This window comes from Temnothorax longispinosus, chromosome 9, assembly GCF_030848805.1.
Source record: "Temnothorax longispinosus isolate EJ_2023e chromosome 9, Tlon_JGU_v1, whole genome shotgun sequence".
Taxonomy (NCBI): domain Eukaryota; kingdom Metazoa; phylum Arthropoda; class Insecta; order Hymenoptera; family Formicidae; genus Temnothorax; species Temnothorax longispinosus.
The window spans coordinates 4,703,328-4,722,541 of NC_092366.1; the positions used below are offsets into that span (position 1 = coordinate 4,703,328).

The window sequence follows — 19,214 nt, forward strand, 5'->3', positions numbered from 1 at the left end:
CGGGACCGATTGGCTTAATCGAGAGATTAAGTCTATTTTTAGATTTTTCAGAAATATATCGTGGGGAGCAAGCAAGCAAGTTGGTCATATCGTTCATTTTGCCGACTCTTCGAGAAATTTGGAATAAATCTTTTCTTCGTAAGCATTAATTCCTGGAATTGTTTTTTGTATTAGGATATTCTTGGATCTGACTTGGTCTTTCGAGACTTCGCGATGCCTTCCCGTACGAATTCCTTGGCCTTCGAACTTTCGAGAGATTTAAGATCTCAGGATTTATAAGATCCAGCTGAGGAACGCCGAGACCTCCGCGACGTCTAAGAATGTTAAAACTTCTACATCCTTGACTTCCTTGAACCCCGGGGGCCCCTCAAACTTTCTCCGATGGAACTCTCCGGACGGGGGGCGGACACGAACGAGGAGGAATTCGCGATGGTATTTCGTTCGCGATTCATCGGCCGGGAGGAATCGCGAGTACTCCGAGCGAGTACTCGGGAGATGAAAGGGAGATACGCGGCGCGATAGGGGCACACCTTAACGAGCGTGTGTACCCCGAGCGGGCGTTAAATATTGCCGCGAGCCGCGGATTTACATGACACGTCGGCGAAGGGGGAATCCCCCACCCACGCAGGTGGGAGTTACGTTTGTGTGTAATTGGATAAAGATCGGCTCGGGGTCGTCGCCCTTGCCTTCCCTACTGCCGTCGACCCTTTCCTCGCGCGATTCCACGGGCCGGCAGAAATTTTATTACCGCCGTATTTCTTTCGTTGAGGCAGACCGAACGGCTTAAGGCCGATGCACATACGGCGCGCTCTCGATGATCTTCCCCGATAAATCATCACAAAGGAATGCCGGGTGGTAAAGGGCTCGAGAAATACGCAGAAGAAGAAAGTCGGGACTACAAATTGCCGCTGACTAAAAATAAAAAAAAAATTTAATCTCGATTATGGATTTAACTATGTAAATTTACTGTTTTAAAAAAGAGCTGTGTTTTAAACCGACAAAAAAATTGGCACGTGCAGTTTACTGAGTTTAGAAAAAATATACAAAGTTCGCACAATATTATTATTAGACTACCAAGATCCAGTCCAGACCGTAAATATTTTTATCTCTAATTGATTGTATATTATAACGGTCCTGTTTCATTTATCATACTTAATTTTTAAAAAAAGGTTTAAGCAAACTGCCAACATTCTTTTGTCTAACATTGATTTTGTCATGTCAAACGGTAACAAAAAAAAGTCCAAACCGTAAATGTTGTTTTTCTCTCTAATTGACTGTATAGGTATTAACAGTCTTGTTTCACTTATTATTATTAAAAAAAGAAGTTTGTGATTTAATTTAAGCAAACTGCCAATATTCTGTTGTCTAACATTGATCTTGCCATGTCGGACGGTAATTTCCGGTGATAATACACAGATAAGTTTCGCAGTAAAACATCCGCGAGATATCAGGTTGGTTAAAAAATTTCTCGCGTATCAAATCGCAGGAAGTAACTATTTGATACACGTGGCCCACGTGCACGTACACATAGCTGCGGACGATCATCGAGAGCGAGGTAAACAGTGCGAAGAAAATCCCTGGTCGATCTCCGTCTCGTCTCCGCTTCCTCCATCCAAGCGGGAAGCGCAACGAGCGCGGGAGAAAGAGCGCGATTGCCGAGCGCGATCCCGATCGAGAATCGAGATAATCGACCGTTCACACGGAACGCTCCGGCAACGTCCTTGGCGGAATTATTTCAAAAGCGTGGAAAGTACCGCGATCGCAAATCGCAAAGGAGAACCGGAAACCGTTCGCCGATGAAGGAGTAAAGGGCGCACGACTCATTCATATTACCACGTCATACCATTTTTCACCAATATTTCTAACATATGGAGTGTCGCGAGGTTTATCTTTCCTCCACTATTTTTCTCCCTTTCCATTCATCGCCGATTACCGCGGATCTGAGCTTAATCTTCTCTCAGGCACCGCGATCGCCCTAATCGGTACTCCGATTGTGCGCGTTATCGGAGCTTGCAAGATTGGAGTAAATATCGATCGGATATCGATCGCTCCGGGGGGTCGTTCGCCCCCGGCGGATAAACCGCGTCACGGAAAAAATCGCGAGACAGGCGACTCCGAATCGCGCTCTCTCTCTCTCCGTCTCGCACCTTACGCATCACCGTGTAATTTACGGCACGCGTCTGGCTACACGCGGACACTTTCACTTTACGTAACTTTATTCACGGCGGCTAAGGGCGACGAACTTTGACTGCCTCGCGCCGAAATCCTTCCCAGGCGTCCGGGAGAATCCCGACGTTGAATCCTCTCGCGTCTCTTTAAAATAAAGTTTCGCAGAAGGCTTTCCCGAGTCTCTCGACGATCTAAGAACGGCGTAAATTCTGAAAGCTTAAGAAAAGAAGAGAGAAAAGAACTAAAACAAATCGATAGCGCGCTCGAGGTCATAAGAATTCCAAAAATTCGAGAATTTCAGACTTGCAAAAAGTTTACGGGAGTCCGAAACGACCCTGACGGAAACGAAGTGCGAGATAAAGAGAGAGAGAAAGAGAGGGACAGCTGTCATCGAGAGAGATCGCGGCGAGAGAGAAAAAGGGAGTCGTAGATAAGATGCGCGTAAACAGACGCAATCGACAATCAAGAAGAAGAGAGAAAGAAAACGGCGTGTGTGTGCGTGCGCACGCGCGAGAGAGAGAAAAAAGAAACGGACGACGCTAGGCGCCGATAAACGAGGACGCAGAGAGGGGGAGGCGTGTACTCCGCGCTCCGGAATTCTCGCCGGAGTGCGGCGGCGCGGCGGATATCTACCTGTCAGCGTGCATTCCACGATCCCACGATCCGCGTGCCGTCGCGTCGGCTCGGCGCGTGCACGTTTCCGCACACGCCGTGTGCGCGACTCCCCGTGTCCGTCGGCTCACACACTTGCTCGCACAGTGCTCGCGCTCGCACGCACACCGCGCGTTCACCGCACTTCGGGACTTCGGGAGTCTCTCGGGACGCGATCCCACACACGCGGCGCACTTCACTCTCGTCGTCAGTCACTCCCCTTTGTCGCGCCGCGCCGTACCGTACGTCGCCGTGTCACCGCGAGGGTGACGTCGCGTACACCCGGTGACGTGCCGCGACGCGCGAATATGGCGCGCGCACTCGCCGTCGATCACCGCGGAGCTTCGATCGCACGCGCACCTCGAAGCGAAGCCTCGCCGAAGACGACGACGACCGCGACGGGAAAACGTGGCCGCGTGAACTCGGCCGCGAACCGTGCGAGGATCGTTCTCGAGACCCCTCCCCGCGTGCTTTCTTTTCCCCTCGCCACGGGATATTCGACAATTCGACACGGCACTCGTCCCGTCCGCCTCGTTTCGTTACAGCTTTTTTTGTTTTTATCTCGGCGACGCGAAACACGACGGCGAGCGTGTATCTCGTGTGTGTACGGCGCGCGCGGCTCTCCAGAACCGGACCGGAACGAGACACGACTACTCGGCTTTAAGCACCGCGGGGTAAATACTACCACAACGACACGCCGCCGCCTCTCTCGACCGCGTTGCGCGGCGGCCGCGCCGGCCAATCCCCACCCGAGCCGCGCCACCACGTGGTAGGCGCTGCGGCCAATCGCGCGCCGCGCTGCCGCTCAATGACGGCGTTCGCAAAGCCATCTGACGGTTGAATCGCGTCGCGTCGAGGCCCCCCCCCCCCCCGACTCCGAGCGAGTTCGCCCGCATCGATCGGTCGGTCGTTCGATCGCGCTTGGAGATGAATGCTCTTCGACTCCTCGTCGCGATACGCACAGGCACGCAGCTTTTTGAAATCCGATGCTTCGAAAATATTTATGTTATAAAATTGAAGTAGAAAACTCTGATATTAGATTTCCACAAGTAGAAAAGTATCTGAGAAATTTTATTTTTTTTTTTCAGAATTTTTCATAATTCTTAATTTTCTTTTTCTGAGAAAGTATGAAAAACTTTATTTTTTCATCAGGGCAATGTGGACAAGCATGACAAGCATTATAAGCTTCTCTCCGGTTCCAGTAAAGGAAGATAATATGAAATTTATATTACCTTCATAAGCGAGACCGTGGGCACGTCCCGACGAGGTCAATTTCAAACAAACGCGCAGCACGCTTACGCGACTAGAATCGCTAACGAGCCGCTTTCATGTCGCGCGAAGCGTATCGCGCTCCTAATGAGATTCAACGACGCACTGGTATCCCGCACTGGTATCCAGCCGTCCGAATGAATCATCGGCTCGTTACGTCATTATTTACTTAACTCTTGAAATTATACACGCTCCTGTGTGACTAAATTATCTAAATAAACACGAGATATTTATTTTTGAGATAAATCGGTTTCTTGATGTCACCAACTTGTGTCGCACACGCCTTTTAGAGGAAGAAGACAGTACGTCGATCTTCGATCGATCGTTCACCTACGCGATATCCCGCGGCAACGACTCAAAACGTAGAAAGAACTTATAATATCTTGCTTAATCCCGCGGCCATGAGTTTGTCTCGATATTCGGTGTCGGTGACCTGGAGAAAAAAAAATCAATTCCGGATCCGTCACGCATTCGTGCCGTTCACCCGAATTGCCGTGACCTTTCGAGTTGAATTTCGGGGCCGTCGGAGCTGTCGATCGTCGAGCACTCTCGGTCTCTACTCCGTCACACCTTAAGCGAATATCTAACGAACATTTAACGCAATAGACGATATTCTACGAATAATTCAAGCGACTCATAGAAATTCAGAGAAATTTATTACGACGCAGCGCATCGCGCACAATTGGTCTCGTTCGCTGTGGAATATGTCGCTTATTCGCGAATGCTCCTCCTCCTTCGTAACAGATCTTGGAACTCTCGAGTTCTTAGGCGAGCAGAAGAATCAGTAAACTTGCGCCGAGGACCATCATGGGGAATATCGCTCGATGTCCGTCGCGACGGGCATCTTGAGAAGCAACATTTTTCACCTCGGTCTCTGAAATTTTTTTTACAATAACGTGAGACCAGCGAAACGCTCGGTCGAAGTTCGCATCGTTGGAAAATCGGAATAACGCTAAAGAGTCAGCCCTTATAAATGTGCAATGTTTCATAGCAGAATATTTTTTAAATAAATAATGACTGTTTAAGGAATCCTAAAAAAATATTTAAAAAATTCTTTAATTTAATCGCTGGGCGATTGTTATACAGGATTTCCGGGTGTCTGTCATCGGTAGAGAGAAGAAAAAGAGAAGATGCGGCTTTCCTCTCGCCTCGACGCGTCCTCACCGTATTCATAATATTGCGACGGTTCCGTCGGCTCGTCCTCGCACTCCTCGGTGGCCGATCTGATCCTCACAGCTTCCTGTCTCTCACGTTCATCGGCCTCACTGTCGAGCGGCACGTAACCGGATCTCGCTACGCGATTCCTGACGGCGACCTAGAAAACGCGGCAAAAGTTTCGTCCTTCAACACTAACCATAATCGTAGACCTCGGTGGGTTCCTCGTTCACCGTTTCTTCCTCGTCCTGCTCCGCGGTCTCCTCGTCGGCGCCCTCGTCGTCGAGCTTGTCTTCCTCGTCGTGCTGATTTTCCTCCTCTTCCTCCTCCTCTTCTTCTTCATCCTCATCTTCGTCGTTCTTCACAGCTGACGAACGATAAGGTCTGCCCTCGTCGTGCTTATTTCGAGGTCGACGGTGTCTTCGCGCGACGTTGTAGTCGTGGCTGCGGTATACCTGCTTGGCCCTGCGCGGATGTTCGAGAAGACGGCGTTGCGACGGCTGCATGAAATCTCCGTAAAACACGGGCTCTATGTATGAAGCGTGTCCGTGGAAGTTTTTCGTAATTACGGCCGACGCGGGCGATCTCGGAGAGTCCCAATCGACACCATCGCCGGCGGTACGAATGCCCGATAGAATTAAAAGTGTTGATAAAAGAGCGAACGTGAGCATAGCCTGAGCCTTGTCATTATCGATCATTGGCGACGCGACTGAACATAAACGCAATTAGATCAATTACACGCAATCGAATATGTATATACACAGAATCGCGAAATGATCGAAGTAGTTTTGTTACAGATCCATTTGACACGAACAAATATACCATCTCGTCTTGTAGCCATATACAAGTAACTAGGACAAAAAAAAAATTGCTCAATAATATTATATTTTATAAAATATATTTTTTAATCTATATTTTGTAATCAAAATTTAAATTCGACAATGAAACCTTCTTATAAGATGTAATAAAGATAATAATTTTCTTAATACAAAGTATGAGTATACATGTACGCGGTATGTACATTCGATGAATCTAACACTATGTGTCTATAAGTTTTTTTGTATCCATTGCTCTCGAATTTAAGCAGGATTTCTCTCCAAGAACGTTTTCGTCACAATGTCAGGGCGACACTGACTTAAATCTATGTAATCCAAGCTGGTGCAGCCAACCACAGGACATCTATAAACGCAAACATAAATCCTGTAGCAACACATCCTGATATTTGGCATCACGCGAAAAACGTACCTAGTGTTTTTGTTCTTTTTCAACATCGCGACAAGGCTTTCTCTGTCGTACACATGACCACAGACTGCATTTCTCACAGGATCGGTCATTCTGGTCTTCGAGATCGGATCAATCACATTTATTTCGCTGCCCGTCAGCCGCAGATCGGCGTCCGTGTCATCCGCTCCGTTATTCGATTCAGCTTTAGTTGCTAGAAGATTCGAAGATTGTTAATCTTAGAAAGAAGTATGTAAAAAAAAATCTGATAAACTTTCAGTGATCTGGGATCTCCATTTCGGTTGTTACCTTGAAGCAGGCCTTCAATCTGACGATCATACTCCAGCAGCCTGTTGTCTTCCAACGGATTAACTTGGATTTCGATTATAGCCTTTTTATATTCCTATTACAAACAATAGCAAAAGCAAATTTCGAAAATCACACTAATAACTCTTTGAGTAAAGGCGATTGTTACTTGTGTGATGTGTTTCACGTCTTTTTCCGGCTGCAGCTCAGACACACATTGCATCTGCTCGCTGATTTTATCCGCAGCCTTTATTCTTGCAAACTCCGTACAGTTCTCTATTAAGACCTCTCTTAACTCCTTCAACTCCTTATGCATTTCCTCCTCATCATCATCTGAAACACATATTTCATTTTCTTGTGAGAAAGAGACAAAGTGTCTTAACCTTTAAAAAGCTGCGCTTTCTCTTGAAATGAGATACAAGCATAAGAGCATAAGAGAGAAAAGCAAGGGAAACGTAGGAGTGCGGAGAAAAACACTCAGAAGATTCTGACAAAGAAACGAGACATGAAAGTGTCAATTTAGTCCAGACATGGTCAACCTGCTCACTTGACCATGTCTGATTTAGGCCTAGTTCAACAGTGGCCAGTTAGTCTTTCTAACCTTTGAGGTTAGAAAGAGACAGAGAGTGAGAGTTAACTACTAGTTAAGCTAACTAGTCGCAAGAGCAGACCAAGACTATTCGATAGGGGATAATAAGAAATAATTATTTCCGGAATATATATATATATATATATAGTAAATGCAGAGGTTAAACGGTTGCCGAGATACACGGCTCAAAATGGGAGGTAGAAATTCCTGAAGTCACAACTTCAACACAAACTTATTACTAGATACAATTTATATACAGTTTCTGAATTAAAGCAAGGTTTTAGACAAAAACACTTTTCACAGCGTGCACAACAGAGAAAGACATCGAATTACAATTAGAATGATATTAATCCGTCCTTAGAAATTAATTGAAACTTTCGTACCATTCCCTTGTGAGCGTGTTCCTTGGAAACTTACCGCAGTATTTAATAATATTCCCCGCCGTTTTCACGAAACAATCGTCGAGGTCTTCTATCATTTGCGCGAACTGTGCCATTTTCGTACAATTTTATCCTGGTCCCATCAGAGAGAAGAATAGAAGAATGACTAATTGGCTCGCGAGTCGAGCCCCCGGATCCGGCCAATCACGTTCCGCCGCTCCGAGCCGCCGACTCGGTGGCGCGGCGTAGCGGCGCGACGCAGGCAGCGGCATACCAGACGCCATCGGCCTATCGGCCATACTAGGCGCGACCGTTGAACGTTGAAACAGCGTACCTTCGAAGTCGGCGTGCGATCGATCGTTCTTGTCGGTGAGCGGCCTTGCCGTTTGTTTTCTTCGATGTTCGGAGTACCGTTACCTGCGGGAATCATTCGGTCATTCTCCTGGTAAATTTCGGACAGTTGTGAAGTGTTTCGTGCTCCGTGGCTCCGTGCTCCGCGCGCCGTGCTCCGTGCTGTGGATGCTGTTTTTCGGAACGCGCTTTTTCCTGCGATTGGCACTCCTGCTCCTCGTTTTGCGGGAATTATCGACTACGCGCTCAAAAATTCGTAATGTATCAAGTGTCTGTCGGACAGTGTCGGAATGAATGTGCAATGTCGTGTGAAATTGTGAATCGCTCGAGGCGGAGGACGTCGAGGCGAAGGTACGGCTATTGTGATTACGTGATTTGTGAGTGATTTGTAGTTTCGTTGTGCATTCGCGGGCGATAATCGTTCGTCTCGCGGTCTCGTCATATATCTAGCTGGACTCTCGAATATATAATGTCGTGCTTTGACATTATATCTGTTGTGCCGGAATTGTAATGCGACCTATCTCCGATTCTTTTCGAAGGGAGAAAAGAGTGACAACGTGAAACCGTATCGAGTGATTCGAGTGATAACACGCGCCGTGATGCAACACCCATCAGTTCGTTAATATTTCTTATTTTCCTGTTTTTCGTGCGGCGTGCCGTGTAAGTTAACGATCCGCGACTTCTCGTTGTGTAAAGTATTAATAGTGCAGTTTTACATCCGCGAGATTTATCGTGCTCGATCCCGTACTGTGTGCGTGCGATATTTAATTTTAATTATATTTTTCATTAATTAACTGCGTGTCTTTATTAGTCGTCCACTTAATTCGCGCGGTGTCGCGCCAAAGTTATCGACATCTTCGAACATTTCGTCGTCGTTAACGTAACGCGGTGATGAACGCGGAACGAATCGGGACAATCGGCGTCGCGATTCTTTCAAATTTTCACGAAAAATCAGTGTTAGAAAATGTGAAAATATTTTCGGAAATATCTCATATTTATATAATTTAATTTTATATTATATCCGCTTTTATACATTACAGAGTAAAGTACTTCCTTCCCGTGGGTACGACCTTGGCGAGGTGGAAAGGCCCTATAGTACCCAGTACGAGGATTTTATCCAAGCAAAACTCTCGTTCTGCTTGGATAAAAATCCAAAGACGGGGAAGCTAACGTACCCTCGTCCGCCGATTTAATTGAATGAACGAACCGCAGCCGGTTCGTCGCGTTTGCTTCGGGAGTGCCGTTCAAGTAATCGGACTAAAAAACTTTTTTAAACGGGAGTTACAGGGCCGTACAGTATCGCGCGAGAAAGACTTTTATTGAAATTAGTCCGCGCGCGATTGTAGTTAATTATCCGCGAGTGTTTCTCGCGAGTGTCCTGTGCGGTGAGAGGAGGAGGCCTGACGTCCTGAGAGGAGGAGGAGGTCTGAGAGAGACATCGGGCCCCGGCGGAGCAACCTTGGGGTGAGTATCATTTTTTATTTGCACAAAATTAATAGTTTTTCCTCATTTATTCAGTTTTATTTTGATAAGCTAAAAATAATTAGAAAAAAAGAAATTGTTTAAAATTTTATAGAAATTTATTTTTGTGAATATGTAATAAATAAAATAATGTAATAAAAAAATAAATAAATAAAAATGTAAATGAAAAATAGATAATTATATCTCAGTAAATCTAATGCGTAAAATTATGTGTATCTTTTTGAAACATTAATTATTTTCAGCGCCTCTTTAATTTATATCTTTCGTTTTTGTTACAGTATCGTCGCGTAGCTACGTATGGCCGAATTACTCCGCCCGTTGCGCATCGGATCGGTGAGTGACGAATTTTTTATAATAGCAAAATATTTGAAAAGTACAAGATATTTAAGATATTTAACTACAAAAGACGAAAAAGTTGTATCTTTCGTCTCGCGTTTAATTATCGCGTGAAATTCTTGTTTTCACGCTCATCCGACGCGCGTTCCTTGTCGATGCCGCGCGCGGTTGAAAACGCGCGCGAAACAGCCACTATGGGAGGGAAGGGGAGATTCGACTGCGACGATCGCGGCGGTCGCCAGATCAAAAGTGAACAGCTAAAGTGAAAGTGGTTGACCTTTGTCAACTCGTTGCTACATTTCGTTCGAATTGAGAGCACACTAAAACGAACATGTCCGTCGTGCGAGGCGTCACGGTTCTCTTCGTGCTCTCGGTAAGTAATGCCCGTTCCAAAAGATAAAAAGGAAGATCGGAACAAACGATGGCGAACAAGAGTCAAACACGATACAGTCACGCGAATCGCGACGAGAAATCGCGCTCCGCGAAACTTCGAAAACGGAAAAACGCGACGGTATATGGTGTTTCCAATCAAAATCTTCCTCGCGATCGCGCGGTTGTTCCAGTAAGATATATTTCTGCCATATGTTATTTCGTGCCACGTATTTCTATTTATTTATATCAATAAATCAGGTCAATCTCGGGAGGAGTGTCGGCGAAAATGGCGCGGCACGAAAATGGCGGAGCTTATATCGGATTGTCGCGCGCGCTTTATTCGACGCGCGATTCAATAATCGATATCAATTTTTCCGAGAGCCGTCGACCAATGGCGTGGATTCACGTCACACGCGCGTGTCCGTTTTAATTACTATATATACTTCTTTCCCCGAATCCGCGCACTTTCGTCGGACGACTTGTTGCACGAGTTCGGCGGAAATTCGTCGTCTTGACCATATCGAACCCAGTAGACTGATTGTGAGGATCGGATGTCGTTATCATTATCAAGAAGAAACCGGAAGTTCGTCGACGTGCTCGCCCGCTCCGTTTCTCGCTTTGCGTTCGTCCCGTTTATTCGAGCTTCGATTTCTTCGTCGTTTCATCTCGCCTAGCGCGACAAATCAGCGAAATTAAGTACGTGCCTTTTCTAATCCTCAACGACCTTCACTCTCGCGACGACATATATATGTATATACCGCGTTCCGCGCTGGTTAACTTATAACAACTTGTAAAATCAGTTAATCGAAATAATTATAACGATTACGCCCATTTCTATCATCAATACAGGTAAACTTGAATTAATCTTATTGGTTTAACTTTATACTATTTATCTTTTTCTAATTCCTCGAAAAAATTACAATAATAAGTTGTAGTCGAAGATAGTCAAATTATTTACAAGATAAGAATTATAGAACACGGCTAACGAACAATCAAACAGATTATGTTAATTATTGGCAATAAGTTAATTCAACTGGCAAAATCACTTATGTCTATTATAGATTAACTTTAATTTTCATTTGACTTATTCTTTATCTTTTTCTAATTCTTCCAACTAGATAAAGATGAAAAATAAGTTAAACTGAGATTCAAGTTAATTTACATTGATAGAAATGAACATTATTATTATTAATTTACGAACGATGCGTTGGGTTTGATTAAAAATAGCGACATCTTGTTTTCGCGAAAATTAACTTTCCCGCCATAACACGGATTACGTAAGCTTTTATCATCGTTCGCGATAATTTGCAGTATTTGCAAAGCAAAAATATGACGACAATTGTTGCGATAATTTACACTCCAGCCAAATTCGTGAGAATAAGGTAGAGTTCAGTTAAATTCAGTAGAGTTCCGTATTCTGAGTTGTACATATGTATCTATAATATTGACATCGTCCAAACTTCAAACATCAATTAAAATAATAATTATCGTGCGCAATTATAATATAACAGGACACGATTTATTTTAAGATATTGTGCTTGTGTGCGCCTCTAGATGCTAACGAGAGCTTGTTTCTTGGCGACAAGTAAGACCGCTTCATTCAGTACAGTAAAAAATATTAGGAGTATCGCCGGAATGTCGAAGTTTGATTTACCGAATCGTTTGAAGGGCAACGAAAAGTCTGTCTGGTAAGTAAACGTTACTTTATAGTTACACATATATTTATTTTTTATACAAATAGCAATAAACAGACTCACGTTGAAACGTATATTACTATGTATCGGTTATTGGTTATGTTTGTTTGGTTAGGGTCGAATACATCCAGCTCGCTTTGCAGTACAAGCCACTCAACTTGGGTCAGGGCTTTCCTGACTATCACGCACCGGAAAACGTGACGAATGCCTTGGCTGCTATCGCCAAAAGTGACAATCCTCTTCTGCAACAGTATACGAGAGGATTTGTAAGTAACGGATATTCCAATATCGTTGTGACTTTCGAATTACCTCACACACTTCTTATTAATTTGAATAATTTTTTTATAAAACATTAACACAATAATGTTAATGTAATTGTAATTATTATCAGTAACTAGCAATGATAATAATTTTATCTTATCTATCCGTTGTATGATGAATTTTGTTACCAATGTAAATATGAATGTTGCAGGGTCATCCAAGATTAGTGAATGCAGTTGCAAAGTTTTACTCCAAGCTTATTGACCGTGATTTGGATCCGAACAAGGAAGTGTTGATCACTGCTGGTGCTTACGAAGCTTTATATGCCACTCTGCAAGGTCATACTAATCCTGGAGATGAGTGGATCATTATTGAACCCTTCTTCGATTGTTACGTACCTATGGTGCAGAGTGCCGGAGGAATACCCAGATACATCGCATTAAAACCGGTAAGAATTTTGAATAATAAAAGCAAGGAATAAGTATTTTGCATTAGATATATATAATATTACCTTTTCGCAGAAATCTACATCGGGCACGGTCACCTCTGGCGATTGGGTATTCGATAGGAAAGAAATGGAAAGTCTCTTCAACGAGAAAACTAAAGGTATCGTCCTCAACACTCCACACAATCCCATAGGAAAAGTTTTTACACTGGACGAATTACAATTTATTGCTGATCTCGCGAAGAAATGGAACGTGCTTGTGGTTTCTGATGAGGTTTATGAGCATATCGTTTACAAGCCGTACAAGCACATAAGAATCGGTAAGAATTACCTTACAAAATGAGTCATACGCGATATAGAATCCTTAGAATAACATCTAAAACAAATTTATTATTTTAATTAGCAACATTGCCCGGCATGTATGAACGTACAATCACGATTGGATCAGCGGGCAAAACGTTCAGCGTTACAGGCTGGAAAATAGGTTGGGCTTATGGACCAGCAAATTTATTGCACAATCTGCAAGTTGTACATCAGAACACCGTGTATACCTGTACCACACCGACTCAGGTAACGAATTAAGCAAAATTTGTCTAATTATTCAGTTTATAAACTTTACTCTGACAAATAAATTAATGAATTACTTGTGTTTTAATTGCAGGAAGCGGTAGCTATCGGATTCGAATTGGAAATGGAACGCTTAGGGGAGCCAGAATGTTACTTCCACAGTCTGGCAATGGAATTATTACCGAAACGCGACTTCATGGCTAAATTTCTTCAAGAAGTTGGCATGATACCAACGATACCCGAGGGTGGATACTTTATGCTTGCTAACTGGTCCGCGTTGGAGAACAAAGTGAAACTGCAGGAGGAGACGGACGAGAACAAGGACTACAGATTCACTAAGTGGATGACGAAGAACGTCGGTCTTCAAGGTATTCCTCCTTCGGCGTTTTATGGTCCTGAACATAAAAGTCTAGCGGAAGACTATGTGCGGTACTGTTTTATAAAGGTAAGCGCGTGCCGACTCGCGAAGGTAAGTGCAATAACTTTGACAGCAAATGACTTCGGCGTTTGTTAAATATCGAATATTGCGTTTTAACAGAAAGACGAAAATTTGAAAGCAGCCGCCGATATCTTGAAGAAATGGTCGTCCCAATAATTGAAACTATGCATATGTATATATGTGTACGTATATTCGATGACTATTAATAAGTGTCTTGCACACTGCACTAATTTTTCGCGTAGCTTTCGTACTGCTCGAATACGTTAGGTGTGTAAAAAGTTCACTTGATACGATTATGAAGGAATTCTAATTACGCTGACTTACTGCAATTTTTATACATATCGCCTAGAATCGATGACGAAATGATTTATTCCCGTTATATTTGTGATATTAAATTTATATTCATCTGGATATATCTGGATATTGTAAATTTTTATATATTTTGACGTGATGTATGGTTCAATTAAGTGGTTTTGTGGTCAGTATGATTGGCAGTAATCGATTGAATAAACGATATTGTTGTGAAGATAAATTACAGGTCGGAGTCTCTTCGAAGCCATAGTTTCACATCTCTTGAATCAGCTCCGAATGTTTTACCGCATCTACAAAGTAAAGACGTTGTTGAAAAAACTGATGTTTTTTATATTTAGATCCTCGGATTCTCAAATTCCTGAGTCCTTTTTCCTCGGACTCTCATTCTTAAGATCCAGTTCCTCATTCTTAGATCTTGAATTTTTAAATCCTTAGATCTCCGGGTTGATACATCTTAGGATCCTCCGATCCTCATATTTATCCTCATATTCTCATATAATCTAATTAGTTGTGTACCTTACCTGAACACTGCTCCGGGAATATATCCAAGATAGTTCGGTATCATTCCGACGTTTTTATGGTAGATCTCAGTGGACTGAACAAGTAACGGCGGATCAGGATAAAGATCAGTCATTATTCTATATTTTGTACCCTTTCGACAATTTGCGAAACTGTATAATACGTTATCAGATGACGGGACGATTGATATTTCGGAATATTTGTATCCGTAAGGAATATGAGTCGCGTATCCTTTACAAAGTATATTCAGTATGACGACAAATTATGTTTTTCTTCCAAAAGTGTCTGGCGTATTTTTTTTAAATTATATTTTACGAAAATATAAATTAAAGTGTCGAACTTTTTGATGTTTTTACATAAATTAATTTATAAGATTATAAATTGTTTTAATAAATTTAATATTAACTGATTAAACTTCATACAATTATATTACTGATTGTAAGGTAAACACGATTTTACAATTGGTCGCTTACTTCTCGCGTTTTCGCGGATGAACGAATACCACACGGGATTTTTGTTGTCTGGAAGTTTCATTTTATTAGATTACTATTATAATCGTTTGGAAACCGAATTTTTGGGAAACGAGATACGTTTATGAACTGCGAATTATGACATTCAATGACAGAAGGTAAATTTGTCAATTTACAGAAACAATTGAGAATGATACTTCATTAATATAGAACATTCAATTACTTTGTCGTTTTGCAATAAATTTGATTTAACAAGTTATAACAAACGTTTACCTTAAGGGTCGATTCAGACACAGCCGTGCCGTACCCGTACCGTATCCGTATCGTTAACATTAGACAAGGATGGAGACAATAGGTATCCTTGTCTAATGTTTCTGTTCCGTACACGGTACGGATACGGCACGGCTGTGTCTGAATCGACCTTAATGGTGATAAAAATTTAAAATTTTATTGATTAAACTGTTTTATATTTACGCAAATATTATTCGACAAATTTAATTTAATTCTTTTTTATATTTAATTATATTTTATATTTTACACAATTAATATAATTTAGTAATTTTATTTCATATATAAAACAAGGATGTATAGTTTTCCGATATTTCGCACTTCTTGTCTAATGGTAAATTGTTCGTCGCTGTCACATATTCAGGTCGCACAGTGAGCAAGGGCAATTTAAATTGGGTCTTAATTAGCTGCAATAAGAATTAAATTATTGAAAATTAAGATATTGCTCTATTTTTAATCTTCGATATTTTGACGATTTTATGGTAGCTCTTTTTTCCCTCACCAGACGTTCCTCCAAATTCCTCGGCTCGGCTTGTCCACATTGCACGCCGATCGTCCTCCTCAGGCGATCCAAAGCCGCCTTACTCCGCAATTGTTGTCGCTCGAAGTCGGCGAGACCTTCGGTCGCGCGCACCGCGTATCTTTGTCCGAGTCCATCGTTCGTTCCCGGTACGAAACCTACGCAATGTTCAGTAATCGGTTGAATTACAAGGAAAACCTGTTCCGCGGCGACGCAAATTCGTGATAATTTTCAGCGCGTATCGAAAGTTTGTCCTGATAAGCGTTACAAGGAACCGATAAGCACCCTCGTATCCTGGCAACATGGGGTGAACGAAAAGGGGATCGGTCCTCTTGAAACGAGTATTGACCACTCTTATATCGCTCTCGGACGGTCGCCATGCCTACGCAAATGTTGTTCCGGCAACGGATAAAAAGTTATTTTTAGAATACACGCGTCGTAGAATAATTGAGATATTTTTTTTTAGGAAAATTTCGAAAGCTTTCTAAGTTATATAAATTGTTTTATCTTGTATAATCTTATCGTTCATTTGCCGCGTTATCGTTTAAGGCTTAGCGTTGCGAATCGTTCACCTCGTAATCTTCGGCCGCACAATTCGCCAGGACGAGCGTTCTCGCATGGTTAATCGTAGGATCGAGCAGCAGTTTATGCGTAGCTTTTGCATACGTTTCACCGCAACTGAATCGGTACTGCGGACAATAACCGGAATATCTGAAAAGCATAGCCGCGCGATCTTCTTGAAATTCGCAAAGCACTCTATATGCGGCACCGTCACTCCAAACTTACAATTAGTGTAATGAATTATTGGATTATTAAGAACAGTTATTAATTATTTGTAATACAGATTGATTATTATCGATTTGTACAGGGGTTAACTTTCTACCCTGGAATAAAATGAGGTTCCGCCGTTGTTAACAATTCCATTCCAGCAGTCATTTTGTGAAATTAATTTCTCCAAAAAAATCCGTCGGGAAAGAGCAAATTACAGCTTTACATTTTGCGTTAAGGAAACATTTTCTCGCCTTAATCTGTTAATTTAAATGCATGCCATCGTACATACATACAATTGAAATTCTGGCGTTACTTCACTCGTTACGAACCTTTTGCAGCTGCTTTCGTTGAGTAAGGAATTAATGCGGGTTGAGAGATAATCGACTGGCAAAAGGGGAGATAGGGATGACGAGGAGTGAGAAAGAGAGAGTACTTGTGATAGAGTAGGGAGGGACACGCGTTGCGTACTTAAACGGGGGAAGGTGCGTGATTACAGTTTCGCTTTCCAGTTTTCACGGGACCACCGCGACGGTAGGATGTTCCGTTCAAAAGTGCCTCTCATGTAATTAAAATCTTGAATTGCTCAGCATCCGATATTTGTGTAAACGATTTAAACTGAGAGAAGAGGCTTGCCGGTGATTAGATAAAAACACAGGGAGCGGAAGTAAATACGTTCTTGAACGATAAATTTTGGAAGAGGAAAAGTGATTTACAATGCGAAGATAAGAAGACTGTTTTAATTGTCGAAAATACTGTCGAAAAAGATTGATGATATAACGATGGAATAATTTCACGCTAAATATTCGTGGAGTGTATAGTGATGCGATTGCGTATCTTTTTTATGTTTAAAACGGTGATGGAAACGAGAAACTCGCTGATTACGCGTTAATAAATTATTCAGAAAGGGAGAAGCGAGAACTATGTGGTTCCGTCCAGAAATGAGTTCCATCTTTTACGTCGAATCCGACTGCGAGACTATAAAAGTGGCTAAAAATGAGGTAAACGACTTGTTTATGCTTATGCAGCTAGTGACATTTTAATGGAGACTGCAGGCTGACTGATAGTAATTAATTGCGTTCCTCGATATAACAGTTAATAATTTTATATATATTTTGTCGATGACGGGAGATAATGGGAAAGGGGAACAAGTGAGATAGAAAGGTAGAAGGAAAAAAAAGAGCGATAGAACGTGATTTGCGGAAAAGTGGAAATTCCACCTACACTTGTGCGAAAGCAATGATAATAATAGCGCGTAAAAGGAAAAGTGAAACTTGCGGAGGTAACACTTAACGCCTGGCCACGTTTATGAGTTCTCCGGATTTCGACAGCGAGACGAGAGAGTAGAAAAAGTCATAAAATTACCCGCATTGCGAATATTTGATTCTGCACCTTGTTGAATTTTTAATTCATTTGTTTACGTAATGCAAAATACAGAATTGCTGGCGTAACGAAAAAAATTAGGTAACGTTCTGTGAACGATTATTTTTCAATATTCATGCCTCGGTAAATATTGTTTTACAAGAAAATGTCACGGAATTTCATTAAAATTAATATTTTGGAATTAATTAACGCTTTATATTTTTTAACGCTTTTATTTTCTTTTAACGCTTAATGAGTCATTATTGGGAATATTATTCAATATCATGAAAATTATTAAATATTTAATAATATTCCCGATGCTGACTCATTAAACACTAATCATATACTTTCAGAGGAAGGGTCATGACCTGGTCAGGTGTATATACCAGGTGAACGAAATGCAGTTGCGCGCACGCGACAAAGTAGTAGTAATTTTCTGCGCTTTTGCTTGGCGTTTGTTTCGCGTCCCCACAACCGGAAGCGACGTTATCACGTATTACTTGCTGTCAATTCGTGGTGTAGATGGAGGACATGTAGCGACAGATATACACGAAACATATTACATTGCACACAAATGATAGTCGGAGATTTAATTTCAACGTTTTTAACCAGATAGTCATGAGTGTCATGACACTCTTGCGTTACTCTAAAAACGCTGGATTAACTTTAAAAATATCACATTTTCTACAAAACTGATAATATATAAATACCTAGAATTCATATTTTGTTGATTAAAGTAGAAAAATGGAACTCTTTAATTGACTACTCGAACGTCTCTCCTCGTCATGCTACGAAAAACGTCGACGCTGGCAATAAATTAGCAGTCGCATATCAATGCGCAGATCGTTAGTCTCAGTGAATCAGAAGGTTAATTTATTCATCCTTCACGGACTCTCTTAATTAGAGCTCACCGCGAGCGAATCTATAAATATAACACGATAGGGGATGGATTAACTTTTAAGCTCTCGAGTTCGTTCTGCTGTCGCGCCGACTTTTAATATTTAAAGTATCTAAATACGTTTAGATATTCTCCCAGAAAATTGGAAGATAAAATTTAAAGAATAAATTAGGTTTACTTATTGAATTAGATTAAATTACATCTGGGCCATCGTTTTATCATCGACAGAAAAACGCGAAACGAAAACCACGAACGGAAGTGACTATAACGCCGCAATGCGCGCAGAAAGTTTGTCGACACGCGAGCATTTCCCTGAATATCAATCATTTTCTCGGGGCTTTATGGATAAAACGACTTGATTCCCTGGGCATGTTGTCCTTCGAACAAAAA

The 19,214-nt window shown here is 42.1% G+C and overlaps 6 protein-coding genes across 20 annotated transcripts in view; 2 read left to right on the forward strand and 4 right to left on the reverse strand.

The window, feature by feature from the left end:
* LOC139819345 (uncharacterized) overlaps nucleotides 1-3,485 on the reverse strand; it is a 47,226-nt gene extending 43,741 nt beyond the window's left edge. For 5 of the 8 annotated variants that reach the window (XM_071788606.1, XM_071788605.1, XM_071788609.1 and 2 more), the window contains exon 1: nucleotides 2,803-3,485. The gene's annotated coding sequence lies outside the window, so the exon portion shown is untranslated. The remainder of the gene's footprint in view (nucleotides 1-2,802) is intronic. The other 3 variants (XM_071788603.1, XM_071788604.1, XM_071788602.1) reach the window with 1 other exon arrangement.
* Nucleotides 3,486-4,726: 1,241 nt separating this feature from the next.
* On the reverse strand, nucleotides 4,727-5,985 carry LOC139819744 (uncharacterized). 2 transcript variants are annotated; one of them, XR_011733805.1, is made up of 2 exons: nucleotides 5,254-5,985; nucleotides 4,727-4,963 (listed from the first exon to the last, which is right to left on the reverse strand). XR_011733805.1 is itself a non-coding variant. In XM_071789407.1 (2 exons), exons 1-2 carry the CDS (start codon nucleotides 5,940-5,942, stop codon nucleotides 4,854-4,856), a joined length of 609 nt encoding a protein of 202 aa, XP_071645508.1. In that variant the 5' UTR covers nucleotides 5,943-5,985; the 3' UTR covers nucleotides 4,727-4,853. The 2 variants fall into 2 exon arrangements, 1 of the variants encoding a protein (XP_071645508.1); XM_071789407.1 differs by having other exon boundaries at nucleotides 5,444-5,985.
* A 140-nt stretch (nucleotides 5,986-6,125) lies between these two features.
* Nucleotides 6,126-7,943, reverse strand: LOC139819743 (E3 SUMO-protein ligase NSE2). The gene is made up of 5 exons (XM_071789406.1): nucleotides 7,778-7,943; nucleotides 6,941-7,104; nucleotides 6,775-6,868; nucleotides 6,490-6,679; nucleotides 6,126-6,423 (listed from the first exon to the last, which is right to left on the reverse strand). The coding sequence occupies exons 1-5, from the start codon at nucleotides 7,854-7,856 to the stop codon at nucleotides 6,324-6,326; spliced, it is 627 nt and encodes a 208-aa protein (XP_071645507.1). The 5' UTR covers nucleotides 7,857-7,943; the 3' UTR covers nucleotides 6,126-6,323.
* A 1,454-nt stretch (nucleotides 7,944-9,397) lies between these two features.
* On the forward strand, nucleotides 9,398-14,219 carry Kyat (Kynurenine aminotransferase). Of its 7 annotated transcripts, XM_071789397.1 has the most exons (9): nucleotides 9,398-9,555; nucleotides 9,852-9,906; nucleotides 11,836-11,969; nucleotides 12,091-12,241; nucleotides 12,448-12,684; nucleotides 12,758-13,001; nucleotides 13,085-13,251; nucleotides 13,343-13,693; nucleotides 13,787-14,219. In XM_071789397.1, exons 2-9 carry the CDS (start codon nucleotides 9,871-9,873, stop codon nucleotides 13,841-13,843), a joined length of 1,377 nt encoding a protein of 458 aa, XP_071645498.1. In that variant the 5' UTR covers nucleotides 9,398-9,555; nucleotides 9,852-9,870; the 3' UTR covers nucleotides 13,844-14,219. The 7 variants fall into 7 exon arrangements, with proteins under 7 accessions (XP_071645498.1, XP_071645497.1, XP_071645503.1 ...); XM_071789396.1 differs by lacking the exons at nucleotides 9,398-9,555; nucleotides 9,852-9,906 and adding an exon at nucleotides 10,226-10,282; XM_071789402.1 differs by lacking the exons at nucleotides 9,398-9,555; nucleotides 9,852-9,906 and adding an exon at nucleotides 10,846-10,977.
* Nucleotides 14,220-14,366: 147 nt separating this feature from the next.
* LOC139819186 (CIMIP2 protein CG18335) lies at nucleotides 14,367-17,059 on the reverse strand. The gene is made up of 6 exons (XM_071788382.1): nucleotides 16,680-17,059; nucleotides 16,369-16,507; nucleotides 16,082-16,178; nucleotides 15,779-15,954; nucleotides 15,558-15,683; nucleotides 14,367-14,780 (listed from the first exon to the last, which is right to left on the reverse strand). The coding sequence occupies exons 1-6, from the start codon at nucleotides 16,730-16,732 to the stop codon at nucleotides 14,517-14,519; spliced, it is 855 nt and encodes a 284-aa protein (XP_071644483.1). The 5' UTR covers nucleotides 16,733-17,059; the 3' UTR covers nucleotides 14,367-14,516.
* Nucleotides 17,060-17,236: 177 nt separating this feature from the next.
* Nucleotides 17,237-19,214, forward strand: part of LOC139819738 (uncharacterized) — a 36,001-nt gene continuing 34,023 nt past the window's right edge. The window contains exon 1 of the mRNA XM_071789392.1: nucleotides 17,237-17,565. Within this exon, the coding sequence (XP_071645493.1) occupies nucleotides 17,488-17,565 (78 nt within the window). The 5' untranslated portion in view covers nucleotides 17,237-17,487. The remainder of the gene's footprint in view (nucleotides 17,566-19,214) is intronic.

Bases quoted from the DNA above. Each gene is read 5' to 3' on its own strand.
- LOC139819744 (XM_071789407.1), bottom strand. From the start codon at position 5,942: ATGATCGATAATGACAAGGCTCAGGCTATGCTCACGTTCGCTCTTTTA. The intron at 4,964-5,443 runs GTTAGTGTTGAA...AAAAAATTTCAG, and splicing joins CACCGAGGTCTACGATTATG to AGACCGAGGTGAAAAATGTT.
- LOC139819743 (XM_071789406.1), bottom strand. From the start codon at position 7,856: ATGGCACAGTTCGCGCAAATGATAGAAGACCTCGACGATTGTTTCGTG. The intron at 6,869-6,940 runs GTAACAATCGCC...TGTTTGTAATAG, and splicing joins ACGTGAAACACATCACACAA to GAATATAAAAAGGCTATAAT. The intron at 6,424-6,489 runs GTACGTTTTTCG...TTGCGTTTATAG, and splicing joins AAAAAGAACAAAAACACTAG to ATGTCCTGTGGTTGGCTGCA.
- Kyat (XM_071789396.1), top strand. From the start codon at position 10,241: ATGTCCGTCGTGCGAGGCGTCACGGTTCTCTTCGTGCTCTCG. The intron at 11,970-12,090 runs GTAAGTAAACGT...TTGTTTGGTTAG, and splicing joins GGCAACGAAAAGTCTGTCTG to GGTCGAATACATCCAGCTCG. The intron at 12,685-12,757 runs GTAAGAATTTTG...ACCTTTTCGCAG, and splicing joins GATACATCGCATTAAAACCG to AAATCTACATCGGGCACGGT.
- LOC139819186 (XM_071788382.1), bottom strand. From the start codon at position 16,732: ATGACTGCTGGAATGGAATTGTTAACAACGGCGGAACCTCATTTTATT. The intron at 16,179-16,368 runs GTGAACGATTCG...ACATTTGCGTAG, and splicing joins GTGCGGCCGAAGATTACGAG to GCATGGCGACCGTCCGAGAG. The intron at 15,955-16,081 runs GTGCTTATCGGT...AACATTGCGTAG, and splicing joins CATGTTGCCAGGATACGAGG to GTTTCGTACCGGGAACGAAC.